Source organism: Danio rerio, chromosome 22 (genome assembly GCF_052040795.2).
Source record: "Danio rerio strain M-AB ecotype USA chromosome 22, GRCz13ab, whole genome shotgun sequence".
Lineage (NCBI taxonomy): Eukaryota > Metazoa > Chordata > Actinopteri > Cypriniformes > Danionidae > Danio > Danio rerio.
In genome coordinates this window covers 24,375,841-24,399,426 of record NC_141042.1, presented here as the reverse complement: position 1 = coordinate 24,399,426, position 23,586 = coordinate 24,375,841, and the positions used below count along the sequence as shown (strand labels likewise).

Sequence of the window (23,586 nt, the reverse complement as noted above, 5' to 3'; positions counted from 1 at the left end):
AATTTGTGTGCAGCTTCTCATCCTGTATGGTTTTGAGTGTGTTCACAGCTGATGAACACTTGGTGGTGCAGTTGCTTCAGGAAGTCTATAAGGCCACCAACCAACAGGCCTAAACTGTTTCCCAAAGGCATTAAGAGATGATCATACAGTAGATACCAGGGCTGTCATGATACCATACATTTAGGCCACATTACTTTGATGAAGTATCACAATACCAAGTAGTATCACGATACTGTATTAATTCATAACTCAAATCAATAAAATAAAGCAAATTGTCAGAAATACTATAATACATATAATACATAAATGAACACCTTTTATTTGTTTTTCTACAGGCATTCTCTGTTTTATTTGTATATACCCTGACTGTTATATTGTTATTGCAATAATAAATAAATAAATAAATAAATATTGTAAATCATTGACCAAACCATATGATCTGTCATGACTGCAGAAAACAACGACCATTCTGAATAGACGATTTCGTTTCCAACTTGAGCGGATAATCTCACTGACCGCCAGCTGCAGCCGTGGCTCACATCGAATGCATTTAAAAATAGAACGTTTTTGTGTGAGGAAAAAAAAGAATCAGCCTTAAGAGAAAGAAAAACGATCGCGCATGTGTGCTGTGAGACCTAACCTGCGAGACCATGCATCGGGCCCATGGGAGATGTGCACATGCTATGGTTTAACAAAATCGCAGTCTCCCATTTCATTGAATCCAATCTAGGTTCAGTTTTTTGGTGTGGAAGTTTTTGACACTCGTCACTTCACCTCAAATAGTACACTATGCAGAACCCAAAAAGTTAAGGTAACTCAAACCATTCGAGGAAAAAAAACTCATCCTAATGAGTACTGTGAACTTGCTCTATTTAAGTAAAAGAAGCAATTTGAGCACAGTAAAATCAATAAATGACAAGAACTCAAACCAACTGAGTACTGTAAAACCCAATAAGTTAAGCCAAGTCAAACCCTTTGAGTTAAAAAGAAAACAATCTGTATGAGTACTTATTCCATTTAAGTTGAAGTAATGGGGTATTTAATTAACTCATTACCTTCAACACTGAGTTCAAAACTCTTTTCAAATGAGTAGAATAAACTTTCAGCCAGTTTTGAGTTAACTACACTAATTTTTTATTTGATTAAGTTGACTGTTGGGTTTTACAGTGTGTAATTTTTGTTTATTTACTACATAACTCACCAACAATACAAATTATACCAAACTAAATCTGTTACAAGAAGAGTTTTTTTTTTTTCAACAAAATATGAAGTAAAAATATATAGTGTTTTCTTAGTGTTTTCTCTTGGTTTTTTCTCATCGATTGTATTTTTAAAATTCTTATCAGGTAAGAATCCAAGGTAGTTTCACATTTCACTTTAGTGAGTTGTTCTTTAAAGGGATCTGATTCAGATGTGTGTTTAAAGCATCAGAAAGGTACAAATTCTACACATTTATGCAGCCTTTATGCAAATTGTTCAAATTAAAATAAGTGGCAATTGTTCTTCAGTTATTTTTCTTTGTGCCAACGGTTTTTTTTAATTTAAAAAATTAACTTAAAGGAAAAGTTCACCAAAAACCTTTATGAGTTTATTTCTTCTATTGAACACAAAAGAATATATTTTGAAGTAAGCTGAAAGTCAATAACCATTAACTTCCATAGTAGGAAAAACAAATATAATGGAAGTCAATGGTTGCAGGTTTCCACAATTCTTCATTTTCTTTTGTTTTTAACAGATACTGTAAGAGTCAAACAGTACATACTTTTTGTTTAACTGCTTTGAAATGTCATGTATGATAAAAAATAAAACATAAAAAAATGATATAAATAACTATGAATAAAGAAAACAAATATTAATATTAATTAATTACAAAGTAATTAATCCCATTCTGACATGTCACAGTTTTCTACTTATGAATTTTGTATATTTTATGTTGACATTTAATTGCTAAAAAAGTATAGAAATCACACAAATTAGTGTAAAGTAAAGGAACAGAAAAAAAATGAAATGAAATTGAACACCATCATCTAACTATTGACATATGAATCGCCAGACGCTAAAGTTGAACATATTGATGTTTATCAAGTGTCTACAATGCAAGATCCAGTAAGTTACAAAGTGAAGCTTTTAATGTCAACATAGAAAGACAAACTTTTTTTTTTTTTTCAGTGTGAGATAAGGAGGATTTTCTAGGTCAAATGTTCTCCATCAGGTCCCTGGTGTGCACTAGAGGGCCTCAGCAAACTTTCTCGAGTCTCGAGTTTGTAAACTGTTTAAAACAAGACAAAATGGACCCCACAATAAGCCTTTTGTATGTATGAAACGTTTAGTTTTTTAAATCATTACTTCTTAATTTAATATTTTTTTTACTTATAAAAAAAATTAACTGCATCACATTTTAATGTTTGTGTTTGTGTGTTTTTTTTTTTTTTTTGTGTTATGCCAAGCTCTAAATTATTATTTGGGTTAAAAACAAAAATCTAAATTAACCTTGGCACTAAAACATTTAATATTTGGCCTTAGAATATTGTTACAGACCATCCCAAGCCATTGATATACAGTAGGTCATACAGCATGACAACATTTTTAGTTTACATTTTTCTTTCTCTCTTTAATGGAAATATAAAAAAAATAAAAATAAATAAAAAATAAAAACAGCACTACTTAAACTAGCTACTCCAGATCACACAGACTATGTAGCACTCGTTAATATTTTACCATGCTTTCACCTTTTTATTCGACATGAAACACACATTTACTCGTGGGAATGACATCCCACCCTACTCATCATTCTCTCTTCATATAGCAGCATACACTGTACAACTCAAGAAGTTAAGGTAAATCAAACCATTTGAGGAAACCAATTGCAACAAACTACTTAAGTTCAAAAACTAATCCTAATGTGTTCTGTGAACATAATCCATTCGAACTTTTAATCCATTACTGAGCAATTTGAGTACAGTAAAACCCATTAAGTTAAGTTATCTTAAACCGATTGAGGAAACCGATTGCTACAAACCATTTCAGATAAAAAAAATTTATCTATATGAGTACTGTAAACTCCATTTAAGTTGAAGTACTGAGGTATTTAATTAACTCATAACCTTCAACACTGAGTCCAAAACTCTTTTCAAATGAGTAGAAATAATTTTGTCAATTTGAGTTATCTATACACTCATTTCATTTGATACTAGTTGACTGTTGGGTTTTACAGTGTGGCTATTACATAGACATAATAAACTGTAATATAACCTGGTTGGTTAGTTTGTTGAATCGTTTTGCTTTCGCACTACAATCGATCAGCTCCAGAGTTTGTTTCAATCGAGCCGAGATTGATTTGACCGATTGATTTGACACCGATCCGAGCGCAATTGCGGGATTCACATATGCCAAATTAACTGTGCTAACTGTGCAAACAAGACAGGTTCTGAAACAAACGTCTTGGTATAAAAGTACTCCAAGACTGTATTTGCACACAATTGCAAAACAGTTTATTAAATTTTTGTAAAAAGGCACCACTGGTCAGATCAGGCCAGTAACCATCCTATCTACTGTTCTGAGGATCTCGCACGCTGGCCCTGACCCATCAGGCAGTCCTTATTGTCGAGCCCTGAAGTGTAAGATAAGGAGGACTACTCATTTATTAAAACATGTTTATTTTTTTATTTATTTTACATGTATTTATTAATTTTATTTATTCATTTATTGCATGGAAGGATGCATTGTGTAGCCCTTACAATACATTTTAGAGCCTGTACCAAACATTGTGTATCAAAAAGACAAAAAAGAAAAAGTAAAGGTAAAAAAAAAAAAACCTACATTTATTTGGGAAATAATGCATACATCTTGTGTGAAAAGAAAAAAAAAAGAAAAAAAAGGTTGAATCAAGACCTTTGCCTTTTTTTTTAGGAGTCTAGTGATATATAACAAATGTGAAACCAAATAAAACATTTTCGGGAAATATCCTCATGCACAGTAAAGACCTTTTTTGACATTTGTTAATGTTTAACCATTTGATCAACAAGCACCAGAAAACAAAACCTACTGTCATTTGTGAAATGAGATCAAAATGCAAGCTCCTGTACAAATCCACATTTTTTTCTGTTTCCTATTTTCTGTTACCTTCGTACAATGTCAAGGTGAGTTAATTAATTTGCATACTGAGTATTGTCGTAGTATATGTACGTTTCAAAAGTGGTTTTAAAGATTGTTGACTAGCGCATTTGTGTGTGTGCGACTCAGAATGTCTTCGAGAGGGAATTACATATGAAAACATAACACCAGTTGAGAAGGCATCATACGATGATGGTGAAACAGTGAAATTGAACTGCATGACAGGTTATTTTGGCTTTTATAAGTTGAAGTGTAACAAAGGACAATGGCAGACCTTTATTGCACGAAGTTGCTCAAGTAAGAAAATGTTCCACATTGCATAGGATTTAAATTTTAATTGTAGTTTTTTTTTTTTTTTTTTTTTACTAAAATGTAAAACTTGTTTGATTGCTACAGAGAAAAAATGTGGTCATCCTGGGGAAACACCAAATGGTTACTTTAAACTAATAGAGGGAAAAGATTATGTTTACGGAGCAACAGTGGAGTATACTTGCAAGAAAGGGTAACTGAACAACAGTTTAATACTTAACTTAAATGCTACTTAATAATGTACAGATCTCTCCCGATTGAGTTGATCCTACTTGTACTGTACTTACAATTGTTAAAAAAAAAATTCTATGTTCATAGGTATGAAATGGCAAGCAGAAACAATCGTCGTCACTGTAGAATTAAAGGATGGGATTATTCCATCCCTGTCTGTGAGGGTAGGCTTCTTGAAAGTCTGTTTCCATTTGATTCCTAAAGGTGCTGTAAGTGATTTTTATACTGTGGTACACAATAAAACAACTTTACTCTCTGTAAGGTATCATTTAAGTAACTGTTCTGAAAAACTACATGATCTCTGTGACAGACCTAGACCATGTAAATTGTCCGCAGACCACTGCCAGAATTGTTGTCTAATCAACCACAAGGCTTTCTGAGGCACTTTCTGGTTGTCAATCATTGCGCACATTCACAGCAGGCACTTTATATCCTATGGGAAATTGGATGATGAGAGCGTGATAGATCAACTTGCAGTATGTTTGGATGCCAAATTGTTCACGTCAACAATAGGCATGAATGTTCCAAAGTGTTTGGAACCAGATGCAGAGCATAATTTGCTCCTGTTTAGCTTGACGTAAATATAGCCAACATATGGTGAATGTAACAGGTCAATTAGTAGGTTCTGTGCAGGTAAACATCTCTGTTCTGACCTTGAATGTGTATTAGTGACAGACAACAGAGGATGCAGTATTTAGTGTCCTTTAGTGCCATGTTGAATTCTAATATCAGTGGAGCTAGTAGAATGAAGGTTATATTGGTGCCGCCAGTGAGGTGGATGGAAGTGAGATTTAGAATGGGTGAGAGTAACAGAGGTCAATTAGTAGGATCTGTGCAGGTAAACATCACTTCCCTGGCCTCAAAAGTGTAGTAGTGATGGACAACACAGGCTGCATTCTTTAGTGTCATTGTGGATGTGCCCTGCCAAAAAAAAAAAAAAAGTGACATGCTGAATTCTGATATCTGTGGAGCAAATAGAACGAGGGTTATACTGGTGACGTGACCCGGTTGGAAATGAGATTTAGAAAAGGTGAGAGTAACAGAGGTCAGTTAGTAGGATCTAGGTATTTAATAAACACCACTATTATTGTTGGTGCCATGACCCAGAGAGGAGAAATATTTAGGTAGATAGAGTGTGACAGAGGTCAATCTGTGCAGATAAGCATCACTTCCCTGACCTCAAATGTGCATTAGAGACCGACAACAGAGGCTGCAGTTTTTAGTGTCATTGTGGATGTGCCCTGCCACCTTTACCAAAAAAGTGACATGCTGAATTCTGATGTCTGTGGAGCAAGAAGCACGAGGGTTATACTGGTGCCGTAACCTAGATGGAAATAAGGTTTAGAAAAGGTGAGAGCAACAGAGGTCAGTTAGTAGAGTCTAGTTAGTTAGTAAACACCATTATTATTATTGGTGCCGTCACCTAGATAGGAGAAAGATTTAGGTAGGTTGAGTGTAACAGAAGTCAATTGGTAGGATCTGTGCAGATAAACATCACTTCCCTGACCTTAAATGTGTAATAAAGACGGACAACAGAGGCTGCAGTCTTCAGTGTCCTTGTTGATGTGCTCTGCCTCCTATGTCAAAAAAAAACAAAAAACGTTGAGATCTGAAGAGGGTAGTGGAACGAGGGATATACTGGTGCTGTTATGGAAGTGAAGTTTAAAAAGGGTGAGAGTAACAGAGGTCAGTTGGTAGGATCTAATTAGTAAGTAAACACCATTTTTATTGGTGCCGTGACCAAGATGGGAGAGAGATTTAGGCAGCTGGAATGTAACAAATGTCAATTAGTAGGATCTTTAAATGTGTATTAGTGATGGACAACAGAGGCAGCATTCTTTATCGTCATTGTTGATGTGCCCTGCCTCCTATGCCAAAAAAGTGACATGCTGAATTCTGATATCTGTGGAGCAAGAACGAGGGTAATATTGGTGCCATGACCCAGATGAAAATGAGGTTTGGATGGGGTGAGAGAGGCCAGTTAGATGTTTGTAATTAGTAAGTAAACACCATTATTATTGGTGCTGTGACCCGGTTCAGAAAGGGTGAGAGTAAAAGTTCCCCTTCGGGGGGAACTTCAGCACTATAAGTGGATTTGATTGTAAAATCCACGCATTGGGAGGTTCGGTTCAGAAGCTACTCGTCTGAAAGAGTATTGAACGGGCCAATTAAGAATGAATTGGCAGCGCAAGCCTGCGCAGGTGAGCGGCATAAGCAATCAACTGAGTATATAAGCTCACCTGGCGCCAGCAGACGCTATCCTTTTCGCTTCAGAGACTTTCTGATCGAGTCGATGAGGGTTCCTCCTGCTGTGACCAGCGATTCTGAGCGAACGAGAGCATTCTCCCGGTCCAGAGTGTGTACACGCAGTGGCAGACGGTCGAGCTGGGTTTCTCCCTTGCCTGGCGTTCTTTGGGTCCGGTCCTCCAGAGCGGTGCGTATAAAGTTGCAAACTTCACAGAAAGAGCAACACAGTCGTGCAGCACGTCCTTATCAGGACGGCGCTCCGACTGTGCGTTTCTGGATGCGGTGGTTTCCTGTCCTCGGATGATGGGCGCGGGCACTGCGTTGCATGTCTGGGGGTCCAGCATGTTAATGCGCTGCTCGCGGGCAGTTCATGTCGTCATTGCGATGCCATGACTGTTGCGCAAGATCGCGGTTAGCCTTTGCAAAAGGGTGAACCACCCCAGTTGTCCCCTGCTCTGCAGCGGGTACTCGGGCAGATCTGAGGGTTTCAGCGAGAGATAATCCGTCGCCCACGGGCCCGCGGACCTCCCGCTCCTCTAAGCGCTCTATCCAAGCTTCGGGCGGGGGAAGCGATCCGTCTAACAGATGGTAGCCCTTACGCCCGATGACACCGGAGACCAGATGTCCACCGCGGCATCGGAGGGTGGGCTTTCATTGTCCGATGATGATCCAGACCCGCTCGCCCCCTTCGGGCTGGTGAGCGCTGTCACTACGGATCCTGAAACGGACATGTTAGCCGTGCTTTCCCGGGCTGCTTCGGCCTTGGGTTGGAGATGGTTTATCCTCCAGCTCCGCGGCCGGACCGACTAGAGGGGCGTTCCCTTCTTCCCGGAGGTGCACAGTAGGTTTACGCGGTCTTGTAAAGCACTTTTTTCTGCTCGTGCTGCGTGTTCCTCCACCCTAACCACTCTTGACGGTGAAACAGCCAGGGGGTATGTGGCGATTCCTCAGGTTGAGTGCGCGATGGCGGTAAATCCGCGCGGCGCCTCTTCTTGGCGGGGTCCGCCTCGTCTCCTATCCAAAGCCTGTAAGTTATCTACCTCCCTCGGAGCTAGAGCTTACATAGCTGCGGGCCAGGCTGCTTCCGCCTTGCATGTGTTAGCCACCTACCAGCGCTACCAAGCGCAGGCGCTGGCCGAGCAGCACGAGGGTGGGTCCAACCCAGGCTTACGAGCTTCGCACCGCCGCCGACTTAGCTCTTCGGACTACTGAGTCCGCTGCGTGTGCGTTGGGGAGGACGATGTCCACATTAGTGGTCCAGGAGCGCCACCCCTGGCTGATATGCGCAAAGTCGACAAAGTCCGCTTTCTTGACTTCCCCATATCCCCAGCCAGGTTCGGCGACACTGTCTGTGAATTCACCCAGGAATTCAAGGCGGTGAGAGAGCAGTTGGTGGGTGATGTCTTATCGGCGGTCCGTAGCCCGCTCCGCCCGCCGTGCCATTCATACCTGCTCCTCGCCGAAGGCGCCCGCCTACGAGAGCTGCTCCGCCCCCGCACACGCCTCCGGCGAAGCGAGCGCGTTGGGCACCTCGGAAGCAGGCAGCCCCCCTGCCCAGAACGCCGCTAAGTCCGGCAACGGACCGCGAAGCGCCCCTGGGACAGGCCATCTGGAGAAGAGGGAACTTGCTCTTTTCCCCGCTGGAGGGCGGGGCCCCATTTCCAACGGCACTTTTTACTGCCATGAAAACATTATGAAAGGGCACTTTTCACTTCCCCAGATGTGACAGCCCGAAATCTGCCAGTCTGGGACGCTATGCTTTCTAGCTTGCAGATTCGGTGCGTTTCGCCAGTGGCTCACGAGCGCTGGGAGGACGGTCTCCTTTCTCCCACCCCTCGAGCCTCCCCTCCGGAGCTCGGGTTTGGAGTGAGAGCAAATATCTCACCTCCAGCTTTTCCGTGGGACCCGCGAGCTTCCCGGATCAGCACACCCACTCCGCGCTGCCCCACTGCTGGTACGTCAGCGATTGTAGCGATGAGTCCATTAGCGAGAGCTCTGCCTGCCTGGTTAGCGCGGGCCAGCTCTTCGCGGTGGCTCATACGCACAATCAGACTCGGCTATGCGATTCAGTTTGCGAAACGGCCCCCCAAGTCACGGGTGTGTATTCACCAGGGTCAGCCCCCTGTCCGCCCCTGTCTTGCGAGAGGAGATTGCTGTCCTCCTGGCGAAGGATGCAATCGAGCCGCTCCCTCCAGCCGAGATGGAGAGCGGGTTTTACAGCCCACGCTTCATCGTGCCCAAAAAGAGCGGTGGGTCACGGCCAATCCTAGATCTGCGCGTTTTGAACCGCTGCCTGCACAAGCTGCCGTTTAGAATGCTCACGCAGAAGCGCATCCTCCGGTGCGTTCGTCCTCTGGGTTGGTCTGCAGCATTAGACCTGATGGACGCGTATTTCCATGTCTCCACTCTTCCTCGCCACCGACAGTTTCTGCGGTTTTTGCGTTTGAAGGTCGAGCTTGGCAATACAAAGCCCTCTCCTTCGGGCTCTCTCTGTCTCCGCGGGTCCTCACCAAGCCCGCGGAGGGTGCCTCAGCGCCCCTTCGGCTCGCGGGCATCTGCATACTCAATTTCTTTACGACTGGCTGATTTTTGCCCTCTCTCGGAGCAGTTGATTATGCACAGAGACAAAGTGCTCTGGCACTTCCACCTGTGGAGGTTTCAGGTCAACCGAGAAAAGAGCAAACTCGCCCCCGTGCAGAGGATCTCTTCTCTCGGGCTGGAGCTGGACTCGGTCACCATGGCAGCGCGCCTCTCCGGAGAGCGCGCTCAGCTGATGCTGTACTGTCTGAGAGAGCTCGACAGTAAAATAGTGGTCCCACTGAAACTATTTCAGAGGCTCCTGGGGCATATGGCATCCGCAGCCGCTTCATGCCGCTCGGATTATTCTATATGAGACCACTTCAGCACTGGCTTCACGATCAAGTCCCCAGACGCGCATGGCACGCGCGCGCACACCGAGTCTCTGTTACTGCGCTGTGTCGCCGCGCCCTCAGCCCTTGGAGCGACCCCTCGTTCCTACAGGCCTGGGTGTCTCTAGAACAGGCGTCCAGTCTTGTTGTCGTTTCAGCAGACACTTCCAACACGGGCTGGGGGGCTGTGCGTTGCGGGCATGCGGCTGCGGACCTGTGGAAAGGTACCCAGTTGCATTGGCATATCGCCTGGAGCTGTTGGCAGTGTTCCTCGCTCTCCACCGTTTTTTTCCGGTGCTGGAGCGGCAACACGTGCTGGTCAGGACGGACAGTACGGCGGCGGTGGCGTATATCAGCCGTATAGGGGGTATGCGCTCTCGCCGCATGTCTCAGCTCGCCCGCCGTCTGCTCCTCTGGAGTCATCCGCGGCTGAAATCGCTGCACGCCATTCATATTCAGGCAAGCTCAACCGTGCAGCCGATGCGCTCTCACGGCAGCCTTGCGTCCTGGAGAATGGAGACTCCACCCCGAGTCTGTTCAGCTGATATGGGCGCGATTCGGGGAAGCCCAGATCGATCTGTTGCTTCCCCCGAGATCGCTCATTGCCAGTTGTTCTTTCCCTGACCGAGTGCTCTCGGCACGGATGCACTGGCTTACAGCTGGCCTCGGGGCACGCGCAAATACGGAAGGACGAGGAACAGGTTGCTGGTTGCGCCCCTCTGGCTCAACCGGACCTGGATGTCAGAGCTCTCCCTCGCGATAGCCCTCCCCTGGCAGTCCCTTCGAGAGAGCACCTACTCTCTCAGGGACAGGGCACCACCTGGCACCCTCGCCGATCTTTGAAGAGATTTTTAGACGCGAGGAAGACTTAGGTAACCTCCGATTGCGGTGACTAATACCGTCACTCGGGCTAGAGCCCCCTCCCCGAGCGCGCCTATGCCCTGACGTGGAGTCTATTCACTGAATGGTGTGTCTCTCGCTGAGAAGACCCCCGTAATTTGCCAGATCAGCGTTGTGCTTTCTTTACGCCGAGAGAAGTTGGAGAGCAGGCTGTCGCCCTCCACACTTAAGGTTACGTGGCTGCCATCTCCGCTCTCATAACGCGGTGGCTGGCAGCACCGTGGAAACGCATAACCTCATCATCCGGTTCCTCAGGGGCGTTAAGCGAATTAATCCACCCCGCCCCCTCTCATGCCCTCTTAGGATCTCGCCCTCGCTACACAAGCCGCGTCAGATCCCTTCGATCCTCGACTCAGTATCTTTCTGTCCCTGAAGACAGCTCTGCTGGTCGCGTTGATATCGATTAGAGGGTCGGGGACCCGGAGGCATTTTTCGGTCAGTGACTCGTGCCTGTAATTGGGCTGGCTTCTCTCACGTCCTGAGACCCCGCCCGCGATATGTGCCCAAGGTTCCTACCACTCCGTTTTAATACGAGGTAGTGAGCCTGCAAGCGCTGCCCTCGGAGGAGGCAGACCCAGCCCTTCTTATTGTCCAGTTCGCGTTTTGCGTATTATCCGGACCGCACTCAGAGTTTAGATCATCTGAGCAGCTCTTCGTCTGTTATAGCGGTCGGCAGCAGGGAAGTGCCGTACCGAAATAAGTTCCCACTAGATTGTGGATGCCTTTCTTTCACTATCAGAGCCGAGATGAGCCGCGTCCCCCGAGAGCGCGTGCGCACTCAACTCGGAGCTTCGCATCCTCTCGAGCGCGCGCACGCGGCGCCCCTCTAACAGACATCTGTAGAGCTGCGGGCTGGGTGACACCCAACACATTCGCAAGGTTTTACAATCTGTGAGTGGAGCCGGTTTCCTCAAGGGTATTAGGTAACCCTTGGTGATTGAGGAAACAATTCGGTAGGGTGTTGAAACACGCTTGCTGCGCCATTTTCCCTAACACGGAGATACGTGCGCCTTTTTATCTGTCAGTAAAGTTCCCCGTCAGGTGAGCCCTGCAGATTCCTCCGTGGCCCCCAGCACTGACTCAGCGGAGGAGTCACTTGCTGGCCCACTACGTTGTAGGTCTGCCCGCTGGTCAGCCCGCGTTTTGGGTAAAGGTGCCTGCTATGCGTGATCCCCACTAGGCGATCCCATATGCTTATTCCGCCACGGTTAAGTCCCCCCCCTGGGCGGACCCGTGTCTTCCCTCCCCGCTAACCACTCTTTTGCTATGCGTACTCCCCCTTTTTAGGGCTAGTCCATATGTAAATTCTGCCATCTATCCCCCCCTTGGGTAACGGATGGCCTCCGCAGCGTCCTCCCTATCGGGATTGCACACTTCCCAACGTACTGTCGTATTTTCCTAGAATTATCTAGATGCTCACGACTTCCCAAAAAATATATATATAAATCCGTAAAACTTCTGTTGAAGTAGGATAAATTAGGGCCAGGGACACGTTGGAGGACCGCGCCCCCCATGATGTGGGTGCGTCACGCTTGCTTGACTATCTCCTCATCGGGGGTGTTGGTAAGGTGCAGTCATTATGGCGCTTTCAATGGGCTCCCAATGCGTGGATTTTACAATCAAATCCACTTATAGTGCTGAAGTTCCCCCCGAAGGGGAACGTTCGAGGTTACTAAAGTAACCCTTCGTTCCCCGAGAAGGGGAACGGAAGCACTATACTCCGTCGCCATAATGACTGTCCCTTAGCTGTTGAAAGTCTCTTCAGCTTAAAAAGGATAGCGTCTGCTGGCGCCAGGTGAGCTTATATACTCAGTTGATTGCTTATGCCGCTCACCTGCGCAGGCTTGCGCTGCCAATTCATTCTTAATTGGCCCGTTCAATACTCTTTCAGACGAGTAGCTTCTGAACCGATCCTCCCAATGCGTGGATTTTACAATCAAATCCACTTATAGTGCTTCCGTTCCCCTCCTCGGGGAACGAAGGGTTACTTTAGTAACCTCGAACGTTCAGATAGTATGATCTAGTTAGTAAGTAAACAATTTTGTTGGTGCCATGACCCGGATAAGAGAGAGATTTAGGTAGATTGAGTGTAACAGAGGACAATTAGTAGGATCTGTGTAGGTAAACATTACTTTCCTGGCCTCAAAGGTGTAGTAGTGACGGACAACAGAGGTTGCATTCTTTAGTGTCATTATTTGATGTGCCCTGCCTCCTATGCCAAAAAAGTGACATGCAGAATTCTGATATCTGTCAAGCAAGACGAAAGAGAGTTATGTTGGTGCCCCGACCCAGATGAAAATGAGGTTTGGATGGGGTGAGAGAGGCCAGTTAGAAGTTTGTAATTAGTAAGTAAACACAATTATTATTGGTGCTGTGACCTGGATAAGATAGAGATTTAGGTAGGATGAATGTGACACAGGTAAATTAGGTTCTTTGCAGGTAAACATTACTCCCCTGGCCTCAAAGGTATAGTAGTGACGGACAACAGAGTTTGCAGTCTTTAGTGTCATTATTGATGTGCCCTGCCTCCTATGCTAAAAAAAAAAGTAACATGCTGAATTCTGATATCTGCGGAGCTAGAAGAACGAGTGCTATATTGGTGCCATGACCCAAATGGAAGTGAGATTTTGATGGGGTGAAAAAGGCCAGTTAGCAGTTTCTAATTAGTAAGTAAACACCAACATTTTTGGTGCCGTGACCCAGATGAGAGAGGAATTTGGGTTGGTTGAGTGTAATAGAGGTCAATTATTAGGATCTGTGGAGGTAAGCATTACTTCCCTGGCCTCAATGGAGTAGTGGTAATAGAGTACAGAAGTTGCAATCTTTAATGTCATTGTTTATGTGCCCTGCCACCTATGCCAAAAATTACATATTGAACTCTGAATGCAATGTAGCTAGTATAACAAGTGTTATCCAGATAGATGTGAGATTTACGTGAGGTGAGTGTAACAGAAGTCAGTTAGTGGGACCTAGTTTGTAGATGTCTTTGTTGATGTGCCCTATCTCCAATGCCTAAAACAATTTGAACAATACTTAGAGTGGAGCCTAAGGGATGATTTAGATGGGAGTGGTTTGGACAGAGGTTTAAATTGTGTAACCAACATCTAGGTAGTGTTTATAGCCTTGCTTTCAGCAAACATTGGGGTTGTAGCAAAAAGGAGTTAATCTTCTATTGCATTTTATAGTGGGTCTTTGACACTGACCAAAGTTCTAATGTCAATATGAAATCTAATGTCACTTACAGCACCAAAGGGGTTGCCAGGTTTCCCAATTAACATTGTAGAACATTAGCAGCATGTCAATTGTATTAAATCTATTTAAATTTGAACTGGTTTCCTAAATAAGTACATTCCATTTATCTTGCCCTCCTCATAGTCTAATTCTTCCAATAGTAGATTCATGAGGTCTTCATCCAAGGGACTTGCATGCAGTCATATATTGATAATAGAACACTTAAGAGAGAATTAGTAATACAAAAACAAATAAATAAACAAATGAAATGAAATGGCATCAGTGAACCATTTTGTAGTGAGTGGTCTACATGCTGGTTTGGGAAACAGGCATTGCTCCAATTTCAAAATAATGTTTGACGTAAAGTGACTAATCAGAACTAATCAGTCTAAATCAGTTTATTTATTTCCTAGAAGTGAGATGCCCTGTGATTCACACCGATGGGACTGTGACTGCACTGGGCAACACAGTTGAAGGAGCTTATGGTGATGTTATTCACTTTCAGTGTGTATCTTCCAACAAAAGTCTATACGGAAATAACATCATTCATTGTATGGAGAATGGCAACTGGAGCGGGCCTGTACCACAATGCATAGGTTTATATCACAGTATTCAGATCACATTTCATGCAGAGATTAATTTTACACCTACCTTTATTAGGCACACCCACTGTTGCTTTTAATATGGGCCCTAATGCTATATGTCATAGATTAAAATAGGTGCTAAAAAACTTCCCTCTGACATTTTCATCCACATTGCTGCAGATTTGACAAGTGAACATCTCTCTATCTCTCATGTTCTATCGGTCTGAGATCTAAGGCCATATGGGGATAGTAAGCTTACCGGCAAGTGTAGAAAACTAGTTTTAAATTATTTGAACTTTGTTATATGGTGCATTATCCTGCTGGAAGGTACACTGAGATCTTAAAGGGATAGTCAGCAACAATACACAGGTAGGCAATTTCTAAAAAATGCTCGACTGGTACTAAGATGCTGCATGTGTGCCAAGAAAAAGTTTCCCACAGCATTACGCTGCCACCACCAGTCTGGCTAGAGGCACCCATGCCTTATAATGTAATGTATATTTATATAGCGCATTTATTGTGTATGGCCATACACCCAAAGTGCTTCACAATCATAAGGAAGGGGGTCTCTCAACACCACCACCAGTGTGCAGCATGAACATGGATTATGCAATGGCAGCCACAGGACAACAGCGCCTGTGCGCTCACCACACCAGCTATTGGAGGAGTGGAGAGACAGCAATAGAGCCAATATAGTGGATGGGGATGATTTTATGATTGGCATCCTGGCCAAGTCTGCCCACTGGCCTCTGTCCATCATGGCCTCCTAATCCTCCCCATGGCATATCATCACTCTGTCTCCTCTCCACCAATCAGCTGGTGTGTGTTGTGCGGTCTGGTGCAAAAATGGCTGTCGTCGCGTCATCCAGGTGGATGCTGCACACTGGTGGTGAATGAGGAGATTCCCCCCCATTGTGTAAAGTGCTTTGGGTGCCCAGAAAAGCGCTATATAAATGTAAGGAATTATCATTATTATTATTATTGTGAGGCCTTGATGGGTAAAGGCTTATGGAGGGAATTTATCCACGACACCGGGGTTACACGAAGGGGCAACCTCCCGCTCTCCCTCGGGAGGCCAATACGAAAGTAACTGAAACCGCAATTCATCGAAATTCCGCTAATCCTGGCTCCATAATAAAGCAAAGTTTAATTGAGCCCACTGTTAGAATGGCCAACTTTACAGCAGAAAAAAGGTCTTTACAGCCTGGTACAAAGAATGATTTTGGTTCATACAGCTAATATTACCCTTCACGACAACTGTGAGGGGGGTGAATTTTTTTTAACTCATCAGTTTCCTTTATATTAGGTTATATTAAGTTTGCATAATTAGGGTGTGGCCACTTGCTTGACAGCTAGGTCTCGCTGGTCGCCGTCACTTCACCTCAGCTGACTCCGGCAGATTAGCCACTGATTTCGGCATATTCATCATATTTTTGTGTTGTTTTATGTGGCTTTACACAGTCGGTTGCCTTTTGGGATTATTTCCTACAATTATCAGAGGATACAGGATGCTGTGTGAACTTAATTGTGCTCACAAACCATTCACGTAGCCTCCGTTTCCATGTGAGTAAATTTATATACTTGTAAACCATCTCTATAAATGTATTTGTTTTATTTAAGATCCTTTATCATGTTTAATGTTCTATAGAGCTGTAATGCACTCAAGAATCTGACAGATTGATTAGCTGTGGGCTGTAGAACAGTCATCTGAAGCGTTATCATACAGTGTTATGCTGAATTTCATCAATAGTCCTGCATTAACTAACACAGACTATATCTGAAGTGTTTGGAAGTAATTTGCGTTTTTCTTCTGTAGGTAAACGTCATAAGAACAGAATCAGTGGCTCAGTGTGGTACTACAGTGTTTTTAAAAGTCTAAACACTTTATTGATATAGTGTACAGCCAAGCACATGTGGTCAGAACACAAACGAGGCACAGGTGATAAAGTATTAAGTGTTTTCCCAAAGTAAAGTGTGTCTAAGCCAGGTCCAAGCAAAATGCCAGCAGGAGTCTATAGCTCAGCTCACCCTCCGCCTCTATGCCCTTGTTTGTTATCCCGCCGTGAGTGTGATGATGCGCGAACAAAATGGCGCCTATTTGTGGCTTCTTTTGCGCTCTTCAAAAACCAATGGGTGACGTCAAGGACACTACGTCCATATATTTTACAGTCTATGGGTTACACTCTGGTGCCATGGGATTTTTAATGACCACAGAAAGTCAGGACCTCAGTTTAACATCTCATCTGAAAGATGGCGCTCACTTTACTGGGGCATTAGGACTGAAGCCTGATTTATACTTCTGCGTCAAGTGACCGGCGCAGGCAATGCGCGTGGCTGTGCATTTATACTTCTGCGCGATGTCTCTGTTGGTCTACATTAACACTTCTGAAACACTAGTTGGCTGGGAGGTGTAAATGTTCCTCTGTATCAAGTTTCTTCGCTGCTTTTTTGTTTTTCCTAAACACTTCCGGGATGTACAAGTGGCTCAAACTCGCTCATTTTGAGGCAGGAACTGGCAGACGTGCAGCAACTGTAACTATGAGGTAAACACAAAACAAAACTTTCCATCCAGAGCTCCTTCACGGGACTCCACACTTGTAAACAATCGCTACATTGGGTTCGCGCCATTCGCGCGGCTCTCGGTCCCGCCCCGACTCGTCAGCGCTACCAAGCTGACCAATAACAGATCTTGCGCTAGGCGTTGTTGCGACGTGTAGTCACATTTTTTTAGAGGTGCACGTCAGTGACGGCGACAGCCACGGCGAAGGGCTATGCGTCAGCGCCGTAGCATACGCCGGTGTTTGACGCAGAAGTATAAATCAGCCTTTACACAGACCACAGGTTGCACGCCCCCTGCTGGCCTTACTAACACCACTTCCAACAGCAACCTAGATTTCTCGCACCTCTCTTAACCTAATTATTTTCTTACTCTGTGTAAACTTCAGCAAATTATCTTCACCATGTGTTCATGCTCTGAGCCACGGCCATGTGATTGGCTGATTAGATATTTAAAGCAACAAGTCATTGAACAGGGGTACCTAATAAATTGGGGCTAGTAAGCATGCATACCTGAATTTTTACACAATCACAATCATACAGTATAGACATGCTTTCTGTACGATACACAGACTCTTCTAAGTTTAGCTCCTGTTGTTTTAATTTGGGAGCAAAGCAGGTGCCTACTGAAATATATATATATATATATACAGTTGAAGTCAGAATTATTAGCCCCCCCTAAATTATTAGACCGCTTGTTTATTTTTTTCCCCAATTTCTGTTTAACGGAGAAAAGTTTTTTTTCAACACATTTCTAAACACAATAATTCTAATAGCTTATTTCTAATAACTGATTTATTTTATCTTTACTATGATCTGTAAATAATATTTTACTAGATATTTTTCAAGACACTTCTATACAGCTTAAAGTGACATTTAAAGGCTTAACTAGGTTAATTAAGTTAAGTCGGCAGGTTAGGGGAATTAGGCAAGTTATTGTATAACAGTGGTTTGTTCTATAGATTATCGAGAAAAAATATAGCTTAAAGGGGCTAATAATTTTGTCCCTAAAATGGTTCATAAAAATTCAAAACTGCTTTTATTCTAGCCGAAATAAAACAAATAAGACTTTCTTCAGAAGAAAAAAAAAACGAAGGGGGCTAAAAATTCTGAATTCAACTATATATATATATATATATATATATATATATATATATATATATATATATATATATATATATATATATTATTATTATTATTATTTTTATTTTTTTAACTATGGATCAGGTATTATGTAGCATGTGTGCAAATATAGTATTTCAGTCTGAATATGCAGCATTAATAAAATATCTTATTTCACTTTTTTTTTTTTTGCCAATTTTTTATCTTAGTCTTAACTTAATGTATGCACTGTTTTGTCTTCACAGTAACCTGTCAGCTTGATATAACTGAAACTGGAGTGATAAAACCCATTCCAGAGGGGAAAACCGTTTTCAAAGCTGGAGAAAGTGTGAGACTTATCTGCTCTGACATAAACTCACAGTTTTTCAGACAGGAAACATTTACATGCACAAATAATGGGAAGTGGGATCATAAACCAACCTGTAAAGGTTAGATTGTAGAAAAACACTTCAGGTTTTATTGCTGAATTCATTGTCTATTACCAAAAACATATCAATCTTGTTTCAGAGATTAAATGCGAAGTTCCACATGGCCAGAACGTGTATATCCCGAATTTTTATTTCACCGGAGATCTACTGCTTGGAGCAAAAAAATCCTACAGTTGTGATACTGGATACCGTACAATGTCAGAAGAAGCAACATGCACACGAGATGGATGGTCACCAAAACCACTGTGTGCTGGTGTGTTCTGCTGTTAAAATCATCACTTCTACCATAACATAAATCTAAATCACATCAAAATGCTTTCAATGATTATGTTCATCCCTGTTGTTTTCTAGAAATGATGTGTGACCCACCAAGACTCCCAAATGCAGATATTGTTGGGGGCCAGAAACGAAACTACAGAATCTCTTCAACAATCGAGTATAAATGTCGTCCAGGATTTGAACCAGAAGAGCTTGTCCGAATCACCTGTGATTCCCAGGGCCAATGGACAGACATACAGCAATGCAGTGGAAAGTTGACACATATATGATAAATCTTAACTTAAAATGTTATATATGTATGGCATAGACAAAATAAATATTCTGTTTTTATACCCAGATGGTACCTGTCAGGAGCAAGAACTCAAAAAAGTAAAAATTTTGTTTGGATATCCCACCTTCACTTCTCCTTATGAACCTGGACATGTTTTAGTTTTTCAATGCACAGATGACAACATGAGGTTTTACGGTCACCGTGCAGTTGAGTGCCAGCCAGATGGGAGGTGGAACTACCCATATCCACAATGTGGAGGTAAAGACATGTTCCACCTGCAGCATTTATTAATTGTAATAATTTACTGCATTATCAACATTTGACATGTACGTGCCATGATAATTTGCAATAATTTTTGATTGTTCCCCTAGGGAATGTTCAGTGTTCCCAACCAATAAAAAACATGCAATATGTGACAGTGGCAGATATGAAAACTATATACAGCAACTTGGAGATTCTGAGATACACGTGTAATGAACCATACAATCAAATTCCGGATGGTGCTTTGTTGTGTCAAAATGGGCAATGGAATGGAACGTTTGACTGCAGAAGTGAGTTGCTACAAAGGCTTACATTTGTATTTAATTAACCCCAAAATAATCCTCACTAAATTTTTAATGATTTAAACCTGAATTGTGGATGTACATTATTGACTGAATCAGGGTATATGCAGGAATCCTAAAGGAAATTTCAATACCCTTTTAAGACTTTTTAAAGACCCTCTGAGAATATTTAAAGACCTCATCATCACTTCAGGTTCTAATCAGTATCAAATCTTTAACTTAATAAACAGTTGTTAATAAACAGTTGTAGTTAAATAAATCAATGGAGCACAACCATGCAACAAAACTCAGATAAGCTCGGAAGAAACAAAGCTTGAAAGAATAAATTACGCAGTTGTTTTTAGTGACAGGCTTCAGTCACTGTTTAAACTCATCATTCTCCAACCAGGAGTACACAAACTTACATTTTCCCATTTTGCCGTCTATTTCGCTCAGTGGTTTCCCAACATGTGGAGAGCATCACATCAACTTCCTATGTTTGTAGCAAATGACATGACATCACGTGGATCGAGCATGCCATTGGTAATTTTATTAGAAAAATAAATATATTGAAGGCAATGCAGGGGTGCAGTAGGTAGTGCTGTCGCCTCACAGTAAGAGGGTCGCTGGTTCGAGTCAGTTGGCGTTTCTGAGTGGAGTTTGCATGTTATCCCTGTGTTCGCGTGGGTTTCCTCCTGGGTGCTCCGGTTTCCCCCAAAGTCCAAAGACATGCGGTGCAAGTGAATTGGATAAGCTAAATTTTCCGTAATGTATGAGTGTTAATGAGTTTGTGTCACTGTTTCCCAGAAATGGTTTGCGGCTGGAAGGTCATCCGCTGCATAAAATGTGCTGGATAAGTTGGAGTTTCATTCCGCTGTGGTGAGCCAGGATTATTAAAGGGACTTAGCCGAAAAGAAAATGAATGAATGAATAAATATATTTAAGCTTTTATGGAGTCAAACACTTTGGACAACGCTTGAACTAAATTCAAGACCTCTTAAAAACGCGATTAAAACTCAAGATCCTGCAGAAACCTTGTAAATAGTCAACTCTTTACAATAGCGATAATATTCATAATATTTGTATAATCAGATAATTAACTGTCATATAGCTCTATAATTTATTTTCATAATATTAATAACAATATTAATAATTCCTTACATTTATATAGCTGCACACTCAAAGCGCTTTACAAATTGTTGGGGGGAATCTCCTCATCCACCACAAGTGTGCATTTGGGGATGATTAGGCGGTCATAAGGGTCAGAGGCCAGTGGGCAAATTTGGTGAAGATGCCAGGGTTCTTTCCGAAGGATTTTTAATGACCACAGAGACCTCAGTTTAAATCTGAAAGACAGCGCTCACTGAGCAGTATAGAGTCCCCATCAATATACTCGGGCGATAGAACCCACACAGACCACAGGTTGAACCCCTGCTGGTATCACTAACTTCACTTCCGGCAGCAACCTACTGTAGCTTTCCCATGTAGTCTCCCATCCAGGTACTGACCGGGCACTATAGGTGCCAAATTCAATGTTTTTTCGATGCACCGTGATGCAGCTGCGGATAATTCGGTATCGGTTCAGTAATAATCATAACCCGTTATTATGTAGTGACGTCATTTCTCAAATGCGCTGTCGCGGTAGCTTGCTATGGTGAGGGATTCAAGCGCGAGTATTTAAAATGCTCCAACAACTACTTAAAAAGTAGCACAGACCTGCTTAGCTTCAGTGGGTGACCATGTGAGCGTTTCAGAGAGCTAGCTGATGGCATATTTCAAATATTTTTTGTGGATTTAAATTTAACTAGAATTCTAGCTAGAACATCAATAAAGATTGACTTGTTTGAAAGTGTTGTGAATAAATGCACATGTTGATGAAGTCTACAGGATGTTGCAACGTAAATGAAAATGTGTCTAATGCAATCATTTGTTTAGGTCAGACCTGTCCACCACCTCCGTACATTAAAAATGGAGATTACAGCACCATCAGTAAAACTGCTGATAATGTGATCACTGCAGTTTCTTACACCTGCCAGTCTTTCTTTGTGCTTGACAAGCAGCAGGAGAATTATAAGTGTGTGAATGGCATATGGGAAACTCCCCCAAAATGTCTGAGTGAGTCTCTCCATCATATTTTGTAAATGTTTTGTCCTTTTTTTTATGTTTGTTTTACATTGAATCACTGAATGTTTTTTCTCATACAGAACCTTGTGAAATTGATAAGATTGTGGAGAAGTACAATCTACAGCTTCCTAAGGAAAAGGTCTATATAAAGCATGCAGACACATATAGACTTAACTGTACAGATGGATGGAATACAGGAAGTGAGATGAAAGCGTATGTGGACGTGTCTTGTTCTAATGGGAATCTACAGTTTGACCAAAGTTGTGAGTATTCAGAATTTGTTCTCCAGATCTGAAATAGACATTTTGGTGATGTGTACATTTATTTATGATTCATCTGGTTGTTTCTTTAGGCAATACACAAAATAAATGAAAGTAAACTGGAGTGGTAATTAAGGTAAAGTAAGCCAGTCCCACATTATGAATGATTTGAAAATGGCCCAGTATTTCATTTCAGATTTCAAATTTGTTAGCTCTGTATTTTAACGCTGTAAAACGTGACAACTGTCGGCTTCAAACTGGGTGATGACCACACGTGTACATGTACTGATGGATAATAAAATGTTTCATGGCCCAAAAATGTTTTCTCCATGTAATTATGTGTTTCTAAAAAATCACCCGTATTCAAGTTTCGAGTTTATCTAATGTTAAAAAAAAAGTTAATTGTATTCTAAATTTCAAATTTCTAACCGTTCTAATTTATAACTTGAATAATTTGTTGGAATTGTAATCAGATCTTAAAGAGAATGTAATTTGAGCCAATGACATTGCTTAGCGTGCATCTATCTAGTTTCACAAATTCAAAATCTTAGCTATTGACACCAGACAAAAGAGCCAATGTGTGAATTTGTGTGCAGCTTTTCATACTCTCATGACACCCGGTTTTGAGTGTGTTCACAGCTGATGAACACTTGGTGGTGCAGTTGCTTCAGGAAGTCTATATGGCCACCAACCAACAGGCATAAACTGTTTCCCAAAGCCATTGAGAGATGATTATACAGTAGATACCAGGGTTGTCATGATACCATAAATTTAGGCCACATTACTTTGATGAAGTATCACAATACCAAGTAGTATCACGATACTGTATTAATTCATAACTCAAATCAATATAATAAAGCAAATGTCAGAAACAATATAATACTTACTTAAATATAAACCTGTTATTTGTCTTTGTACAGGCATTCTCTGTTTTATTTGTATTTACTGTGACTGTTTCGTTGTTATTGCAGTAATAAATAAATATTGTTTTCCCAGAGATGGGTTGCAGCTGGAAGGGCATCCACTGTGTAAAAACGTGCAAGATAAGTTGGCAGTTCATTCTGCTGTGGCGACCCCAGATAGATAAAGGGATTAAGCTTACAAGAAAATAAATGAATGAATGAATAAATATTGTAATTAAATGACCATACCATATGATCTGTCATGACTGCAGAAAACTATGACACGTCTGAATAGACTATTTCGTTTTCAACTCCGCCCTACCTGTGCTCAGATAATCTCACTGACCGCCAGCTGCAGCCGTGGCTCAAGTCGAATGCATTTAGAAATAGAACGTTTTTGTGCGAGGAAAGAAAAAAAATTGCGCATGTGTGCTGTGAGACCTAACTTGCAAGACCATGCATCGGGCCCACAGGATATGTGCACACGCAATGGTTTAACAAACTCGTGGGCTCCCGTTTCATTTAAATCTAGGTTCAGTTGTATGGTGTGGAAGTTTTTGACACGCGTCACTTCACCT

General features: G+C 42.4%; 1 protein-coding gene across 7 annotated transcripts in view; it reads left to right on the top strand.

Annotated features, from left to right (window-relative positions):
• LOC147838501 (complement factor H) overlaps positions 1–23,094 on the top strand; it is a 67,554-nt gene extending 44,460 nt beyond the window's left edge. Inside the window, exons 1-13 of one of the 7 annotated variants that reach the window (XM_087304389.1) lie at positions 3,955–4,139; positions 4,243–4,410; positions 4,510–4,615; positions 4,741–4,817; positions 14,354–14,536; positions 18,448–18,630; positions 18,710–18,883; positions 18,982–19,155; positions 19,247–19,438; positions 19,552–19,731; positions 21,658–21,837; positions 21,927–22,109; positions 22,199–23,094. In XM_087304389.1, coding sequence (XP_087160515.1) covers positions 4,070–4,139; positions 4,243–4,410; positions 4,510–4,615; positions 4,741–4,817; positions 14,354–14,536; positions 18,448–18,630; positions 18,710–18,883; positions 18,982–19,155; positions 19,247–19,438; positions 19,552–19,731; positions 21,658–21,837; positions 21,927–22,109; positions 22,199–22,218 — 1,890 coding nt within the window. In that variant the 5' untranslated portion in view covers positions 3,955–4,069 and the 3' untranslated portion in view covers positions 22,219–23,094. Of the gene's footprint in view, positions 1–3,918; positions 4,140–4,242; positions 4,411–4,509; positions 4,616–4,740; positions 4,818–14,353; positions 14,537–18,447; positions 18,631–18,709; positions 18,884–18,981; positions 19,159–19,246; positions 19,439–19,551; positions 19,732–21,657; positions 21,838–21,926; positions 22,110–22,198 lie in introns of those variants that run through there. The other 6 variants (XM_087304391.1, XM_087304390.1, XM_087304388.1 and 3 more) reach the window with 6 other exon arrangements.
• The last annotated feature ends 492 nt before the right edge of the window (positions 23,095–23,586 follow it).